The 8,814-nt window shown below is 36.5% G+C and overlaps 1 protein-coding gene across 1 annotated transcript in view; it reads right to left on the bottom strand.

Moving 5' to 3' along the window:
• Nucleotides 1-3,436: 3,436 nt before the first annotated feature.
• The window catches only part of arfip2b (ADP-ribosylation factor interacting protein 2b), a gene marked incomplete in the record, with an annotated part of 11,452 nt that continues 6,074 nt past the window's right edge, over nt 3,437-8,814 (bottom strand). Inside the window, 8 exon segments of the mRNA XM_024266007.2 lie at nt 3,437-3,880; nt 3,955-4,129; nt 4,473-4,630; nt 4,718-4,939; nt 5,037-5,152; nt 6,058-6,114; nt 6,475-6,583; nt 8,789-8,814. Of these exon segments, the coding sequence (XP_024121775.1) occupies nt 3,725-3,880; nt 3,955-4,129; nt 4,473-4,630; nt 4,718-4,939; nt 5,037-5,152; nt 6,058-6,114; nt 6,475-6,583; nt 8,789-8,814 (1,019 nt within the window).

Genomic DNA, 8,814 nt, shown 5'->3' with positions numbered 1-8,814 from the left:
AACGTGTTCTTATGGTATTTTTCTAATTATTGAGAAAATATTAAATAATTTAAGATTAAGAGTATTTCTTCATTTAAACTTTGTTGGATCAGGAGCAAATGAAAACCGGATGTTTGCAAAAAGCTTGGGTTTGTGATGCAGCAACTGCCATGGGTAGGCAAACTTCACCTGAGATGAAGACAAACGCTGCACAGCACTGAGACCAAATGAGAACGTTCGGGTTGTCCTTCACATTCGGTTGAATTTAAATATGCCTCTCCTCCTTATGTCTTTTATATTCAATTTTAATATCTTTTCACAGACAACAGATGAAATTTAATTAATTTAATTTAATGTGCAATGTCCTGGAGAAATAAACAAAATTGAAATTAAAATTAACATTTACAGGCAGCAAAAACACACATAACCACAAATGATCTGAAAATGTTTATTTCTACATCAGTGATTCACTGCTTAAGCCAGAAAGAGTTACAAAATACACAGATTTCCTTCATCATTTCTGATCAGCATCACGTCGAACTACAACAACTGTTTGGACACCGTTTCCCACAATGAATCTTTTGTAGTTCTCATGGCGGCTTACAGTCAGCACAGTGCCAGATTTTCAGCGACTCTTGCCTGGGTAGGAGCCTTGCACCCGCCCCTTTCTCGCAATACTTTTTTGATGATTGACTTAACATCAGAGCGAAAACTACCCATCATGCAGTTGATCTGTGCAGTGTTGTATCCGCCTGCATGATCTCAGACACACCAACTGTGAACAAAGGGTTGACGGGAAAATTAGCGGAGCTAACTTCAGTGCCAACAAAATTCCACAACCCGGATGAGCATTTCTGATGAATTCCTGCCACGGTGCATAAAATGTCTTAAGAAATGACACAGACTTTTTAATTTTTACTAAAAACTGCAATATCTTAATTAAAAGGCCACTGGGGCTGATTTTACAAAAGAAACAAATATTGGAGTGAAACTTTAAGTCTTAAACCACCACCAAAATCCTGTTGACCTTTGGCCTCAGGAGGAGTGTCAACTTGAACTTCAGAAAAAAAAAACACCTCATTACCAGCTACAAATTTAAACTCCTCCTTGTGATTTGAATCTATCCCCTCGAGCATCATTAGATAGCTACTTGGGAAAAAATATAGTTTTTTACGTTTCCAAAAAACAGCATTGGCGTGGAAAGCTTGCAAACGTAGTGTTTTCATCACGTGCACATTTTTTACTGGAATATTACTTTTTAAAAAAATGTAATACATAAACCCTTGGCTTGAGCTGATCAAAATGATACAGTATAACACATGATATGACTTTATTAGGAGAGTGAATAGCAAAAAAACTCAGTTGCTAAGGAAATCTTAAAGTTTACTTTTGCAGATTTTTCTAAAACTTACATAGATCTATTCGTCATCCCCAGGTGACCAAAATATAAAATGGTTGCTATGGTCAAAATAACCAAAAGAAGCCACCATTTTGAAAAATGTGTCGTATTTTCCATTAATTTGTCACATGCAGCCCTGACCATGCTGGCAGCGGCAGACAAGAGAATAGGAAGTGTTCCGTGAGGGCAAGTAACAGCTGGTTTACCAGTGATGGCGAGTGAAACGAGGACGGCGAGGGAGGTGGTGGGTGGCGCCCATCACCACTTAAACATTTTTTTTTTTTTTTTAACAGAAATTAGAGATTGCTATAGGGTCGCTGTAAGCTCTCTAAGCCAATGCCAGTAAAGAGACAGAATATTTGAAAATGTGCATTTTTAAATTTTATTTTGGAATTATTCTTGTGGACCAGGTCTCATTGATTATTACATCAGTTCACAACTTCATTTTTTTGTCACCATGAATATTTAATGTGCAATCATTCATACAGTACACCACACCAGTTCAGCTTAGAAAACATTTGATTGTACACAAATAAAAACTCTCCTTTTAAAAATCTTTGCTCTTTCTATGCAACAATCTAAAGATCTCTATTAGGAATGACTTTTTCTCTGCTTTGAAGTCATGGTTTTACAGTCGAGAACTTCAATATACCGTGTAAGAATTTCAAAAAGGTACGCAGGAATCACATTTGGTTAATATTGCTTTGTAGAGGATATAAACCAGGAGGTGGCCAGTAAACGGAGACAGAAGTCTCACAGAGTGCCTGTTAAAGCCAACCCAAACACATTCATGCCATTATTGTTCCCAACAGTGCCAAAATAAAACTTTGACTTCAGCCAGTTGTGTGAATTTAAAACCAACTGTAAGCTTGCTATTGTGTCAGTCCATGCTAGCCAAACTAAGACCTTCCATGTTAGCACACATATCTGCACCGGGAGATTGCTGCCTGCCATGCAAATAAAGAGGAGACAAGCAGCTGGAGGATGAACCTTTAGATGAACTGACTGATTTGTCTTGTATGTACTGTACGATCAGTCAGTAAGTGCATCAGCTCATATTCATTTGACTTAAAGAGTTTGACATTGGAAAGATAAACAACTATCAATCACCACAAAGTCCTTTTTAACTGACTTAAAACAATTTATGGCCAATTTTAATTAGCAATTTCTTGATTAAAATAACCCCCTTCAATAAAAGTAATCATCAATGACTGGCTACTATTTTAACAAATTTACCAAAACATGTGATTTTTGGTTATAATATGAACATTAGCAGTACACAACCTTTTTTTCTACTTTTGGAGGACTGAAATATGTCAAGGGCATAAAATGCTAAGAGCTTCAAACAAACTAAAAACACATTACAATGCAAAAATAATGACCTTCTGATATAGATGTAGTGAATCCAGTTAAACCTTTGCAGACCTGGACTGACAAACCCATCTAAAAAGGTACATTCTATAGCGATATTTACTCAAGTAAACAAAAACAACATACAATTGTAACTGGTTCTCTTTGGGCAAATAAAACAGACGGTGAAGAGCTGAACCAGAACAACTCTGAAAGGATGTGGCAGTGTCTTTTACGTGATGGTTGCATATATGGAAGTTTTCAGGCTAAAGGCTGCTGTAGAGTGTTCATACAGTATTTTCTCACATTTACAGAAAGAAAATCAACAAGAAAAGGCGAAAATCAGAACACAAGAATTGTGTTATTGTAGGATACAAATGATGAAAAGCTGATATTGATCTGAAATGTCAGAATAGTTCTATGTAAAGTGTTGGGGCTAAGGTTATTCATTTAAATGGAAATGTCCAAGCTTTCATTTGATATATTGGCTTACAAATAAAGGAGGCACACTGGAAGTCCGATGAAGGTCAGTAGTGTTTAGTTGTGTTTTTTTTCTTCACCAGACTCTTAAATATGATGATGTGGAGATGAAACTAAGTCAGAGCACTTGAGGAGTACAATAATGGCCATAAACAAGACTAACCCAAGGCTTTGTACAGAAAAACAGCATTGCGACAGGGAAGGCAGTTACGTCAATCAGAGGGATGGGATAGTTGAAGCTTTTATTTGGGAACAAAGCACACAGAGAGGATAAAGTGGAGTAAGGAAGATGGGGGGAAGAGGCACTAAAAGCCCACTGAATGTTCATAAAACGGACCACTCGGTTTTCGTGTAGTCCTTTGATCAAACCCTGTGATAAAGTCATCTAGCCACACTCTGGTGTCAATCCTCACGCTTTCGCTGTGCGCTTCCCTCAGTAGTGGTCCTCTGTGAGGTGGGGGTTTCAACAGGTGGAGGCAGCTCAGAAGGACGCTGCAGGAGGTCCGCCGGGGCCCCTCATTGCTCTTCTAACCAGGAAGGCTTCTCAGCTCCTGGAGGCTTCAGCTTTATGTTGAATTGCTTCAGTGTTTGCTCCAGCTGCTGCTGGTTTCCAGCAAAGTATGCCGAGATGGCGTTATGGAAGAGTAGGAGCTGCTTGTGCATCACTTTGACCTAAGACACAAGCGTGGAAGCTTTTCAAAGGAAATACGACGGCATAAATGTCATACCTTGACTAACAAACTTACCTTGTTCTCTTCCAAAAACTTGAGCTTGATGGTCACATCGGAGCGAAGGCGTTCATACTTCTCTCTGTGAACATGGTACTGTTGCTGAGCAGCTTCGATACGCGCCATAGTAACCGCATCCCTTGGACCCATGTTCAGTTCGTCTAGATCTGAGCGGTAGGCGTCAAACTCAAGTCTATTTAAACAAAGCAGAAACAGAAGAAAATAAGGAAAGTTAAGCAAAATATTCACATTTAGGATGTTGTTTACAAAAATGTTCTTGCAAAACTTGAAAAACAATCACAGAAAGTAATAGACATCCATATTCTCTATTCTAAGATAACAGTTTTAACTTACATTTATTAATAAATTAACAACTTTTATCTTGATTTCTGCTGCATTTCATCTTTTCACCACTTGGGGGCAGTAGACCCAACATCACAGCTTTTATGTGCAAAGTAATCTGCTCTGAAACTGATCATTTTCTTTAAGTTGGGACAGATTTTTTTTATTCAACAAACTTCAGTGGAAATGATTACCTTGCATTCTCAAACATCTTGATGGTCATCAGCGTGTCCTCCATCGTCTTGTTCACTAATGTGTTGATGCTGGACACAAAGAAGTTGATTGCTCCAAGCAGAGTCTCCCCGTTCTTGCACAGCAACTTTTGGGTCTCTGCATTGTAGCCAAATTCATCCTGTAAATAATAATATAAGGAAAAATGTGTCAGGGTTGCACTGAACATCTATAGAAATGTTGGATAGAATATTTTCTGAGGTCTCACCCTCAGCTCTGGAGATTTTTGACTGAGGTCAGCGAAGGTGTCTCCCAGAGCGTGCTGCGTCTGCACCATGTTGTAGAAGTGGTTGGTCAGCGCTCGGGCCAGTCGCAGCACATTCTCATATTTCTTTTTCGTGTCTCTCAGCACCTCAATTTGAGCCTCCATCTCCAGATCCACGGTTCGAGAACCCCGACCGAAGCGCTCAGAGATCATTTGTTTTGTACACTAGAGCAATGAGGGGAAAGCAGAGAGAGGATCACTAAAACAAACTCACTACATGAACATCTGACGACCTTAAAGGAAGTTTAGCTGTCTTATTTACCTTGTAGGTGTTGAAACCCCATTTCTTCATGTATTCAAGTTTTTCCACAGCCACACCGCGCGTGGTTTGTTCTGCTGCCATGGATGAACTGCTGCTGCTGTGGTGCATGTTGGAGCCTAATAATAAATAGGTAAAGGCAAGAAACACAGAGTTAAAAAACCCAACAAGTAGCAATTGGTTTAGAAATATGACAATTCATCAAACAGAAATCCTCGTCTTATTTTTCTGAAGCAATGAATGCTCAAAATCCTTAGTGAGTATGTATAATACATGATTAAAAGGTAAATTATAATAAAGAAAAAGTTAAGTTAAAATATTTTTTTCCATGTACAGCCCTCCTCTTTATTACTTTGGGCTGGACTGTAAATATAAATCAAGGCATATCCACAAGAACTAATAATTTTATCGAGTATTTATACCCAACTATAAAACTGAATGATAACTTTGATGTAGAGAGAAAAGGCAGAGATAAAAGGTAACAAAAAAGAAGTGTAAGTAGGGCACAGTTTAGAGGGAATTCAAAGAAGAAACAATAAAAAGGAGAAAAGAGTCTAAAAATGTGTGTTCAATGCAGAAGTTGGACAAAAATGTTAAGAAAGTTTTGACTAGCAGCTGCTAGAAAAATCTGAAAGCTTTGGTCCAAGTAAAAGTAGACGATCGTACACAAACCAGGCCAACTGTCTAAGAAATAGTCCTCAAAAACCAACAAAAGCCCCCGAATGTCAGTAAAGATTCAAACAGACTGAGCTGCCTGTATGTGCTGGAAAGGAGATGAAATAGATGATAAAAGGGCAAAAATCTCCCAGCAAGCTCAGAAAACACCATAGAAATGAAGAACATTTTTCCAAAATTAGATAAAAAACATAATGAAAAATAATTTAGATGTCTTTGAATCTCCATAAAGTTCTTGAACCTTAATTTGTAAATACCCCAATTGCCCTTCAAAGTTAATTATTTCTCATCATATTTTGGAAAAAAAAAATCTTCTTTTAATTATTAATTACAGTAAAGTCTAAGCTACCGAATCCTGTAACTGGGATCCTTTTTTGAAAGTCAGGATTGTAGTGCACAGCGGGGCCTGAGAAAGAGAGTGAAACGCAGATACATTAGTATCTGATAAATCCCAGAGAAAAAAGGATTTGTCTCTTTAAACTCTCTCTTTAAAAAAATGCCTATATTTAGGTACAGTACTTGAAAAAAGACAATGAGGACAAAGTATAAACAGCTTTTCATAAACAATTGCATCTTAAATGTCCCTTTTGGAGCATTAGCATCATATCTAATAGTTAATCCATTAAAGAAAATACAGAGTTAAAGGCTAAGCTAAGCAAACATACCAACATTAGCTGATTTCTATAAAAAAACAAGGTTCTTAATTTATCTTGAGGGTGCAAAAACCATGTAATAAGAAGGGTGCATGACAACTGATAACTGTTACCTGTGACTGAGCTGGTGGGAATGATGCCCTCTACGGTTCCTCCATAGCCTCCAGACACAATGTTGGTCTCATTGAGGTTGGGTCCTGACACCATCACCTGCTGAAGGTCCTGCAAATTAGGGACAATTACACCAAAAAAAGAAGAAAATAGTTTGGGGATACAACATTTCAAAGAATGCATGGAGGTTAGAGTGTAAGATGAAAATGTAGAGATTAGACTAAAACATAATCGTTCTGTTTAAATTAGCATCAAAGCCCAGTTGATTAAAGATGATATAAAGCTGGAAAATAAGAGGACATCATAGTGGGGAAAAAACATCAGAAATCAGCTCACAGTGCAAAAAAAAATAATAAAAATGAGTTCCATCCATCGCAAAAAATTTTGTTTAAATCCTAACAAATTTTGCTAAATATTAATAATTTCAAAAGAGCATGTGTGAAGAATTGACAGATCAAATCACAGAAGACAAATACAAAGTAGCACAGCAGTTTTAGGCTTCAAAATGCAGGATGCTGTTTTATTTTGAAAGGGTAAGACATCATTATTGTGGCCAGTTGTTAAATCAGTCACAGTGTTTGAGCTGATATACTTTACACTCACATTTTCTTCTTCTTAGTGAACACAAAAACATCACCTTTTAGTACTAGGGAGTGATTATGGATCATACAAAAGTTGGAACAGCTTGTTTGTTTTCTGGATAAATAAACAATAGTCATAGTTTTAACAAAAATGTCTAAAATGTTGCTCATAGAAAACCAACTCCACAAGGTTCACACTTCACACAGCATTTTGACTAAGATTGATGCTTCTGTGTGTGAACCATGCTCCATATACAAGAACTTTTCCCTGTAAAGAAAAACTTTAAATACTTTCCAAGTAAAACTAGAAAAAATCATCAGTAAACAAGTGGAGAGAATAATTATCCATTTGTTCAAATTAAATTAGAGTGTTGTTTGTTGTGTTTACAGAATTTCAGAATATTATTATATCAATTAAAAACGGTGGTAAGAACATTCCCTCTGTGGAGATCCAAGTGATTAACTTGAATTTTTAGGTATTACAATGTAAAAAATAAAAATAAAAAAATTAAATGATGTCTTAAGGATATTTCTATTTTTTATTCGAGGTGGCATACAGTATATATGTACAGTACTGTAACAATCTGACAGTGGTAGGCTTCACTTTTTTGTTTTTTAATTCATATAATTTTTTTAAATAAAACTTTATTAATGAAATTATTTTTGAAAACAAAAGAATAAAAAACAGTAAATGTACCTATGAATTATGATTACAAGGAATATGAATCTGAATATGCAGAACAACCCACACAATACTATAGTGTGATAATTTACAAAACAAATCCAAATTGCTGAGTATTTGACACGGAAACCATAGCAGAATAATTTGGAGGAAAGTGAGACACTCCCACACAAAACATTCGCATCGATTGGAAAAATAATTAAAATAGTGAAACTGGTTTAGTTTGTGCCATTGACTGTACATAAGAACTGGACCGAGTGCGTGTGACATCACCCATAGAAAACAGACGGCTTCCAACTCAAATGAAATCGTAAATTCAGTTGGTCCAAGTTGGCTTGAGTTTTTGTTTCTACGGCAACCTTAAAAACAGAATCTGTCAATCAAACATTTCAAGTCTTAAATGTAGGTGAAAAGCAGGCACCACGTACTTTTATTGAAGCTTCTGATTGGCCAGTTTATAACATGAAAAAATGTCACTACAGAAAAAATAAATATAAAAAAAATAGGACTGGGAGGAACAATTTTAAAAAGGTAGAATGAATACTCTGACAAATATAACTGAGTATTAGCTTTAGTTTTTTCCCAATTGAAGACTATGGGATTTTGGGTTCTTGGAGCCAACGGGTACTTCCTGTTTGGAACTCCAGGGGGGCGTGGTCACTCAGTCCAGTTCTCATATACAGTTTATGCAAATGGCAAGTAAGAATATACAGCTGCTACATTTGCATTTTTAAGAAGTAAAATGTGTACTTTTGTGGTCTTTCAGGGTAAATTTCCCTGTGGTTTATAAATAACATCAAAGCACTGAGGAAAAATGAGTGTGATAGTTGTTCATCACTCACTAAATATCATAGATCATACTCTTAAAATGACAATATTTAACTGTAAGGAGACTTTAAACTTCAGACTTAAGCTAAAAATAAAAGAATCAGAGGAATATTTCCCTCCTAAATGACTCCTAACACAGTTTACTGGGACGTTAGTGAGCAAAACTCAATGCTTTTATTTGATAAACATAGAATGCACACACAAATAAACAAATAGCCTGCTCACCCTGGTGTCTCTGGAGCTCCCTACCT

The sequence above is a fragment of the Oryzias melastigma genome, linkage group LG14 (genome assembly GCF_002922805.2).
Source record: "Oryzias melastigma strain HK-1 linkage group LG14, ASM292280v2, whole genome shotgun sequence".
Lineage (NCBI taxonomy): Eukaryota > Metazoa > Chordata > Actinopteri > Beloniformes > Adrianichthyidae > Oryzias > Oryzias melastigma.
The sequence above is the reverse complement of the archived record's forward strand: the minus strand, read 5'-3'. Positions and strand labels throughout refer to the sequence as shown.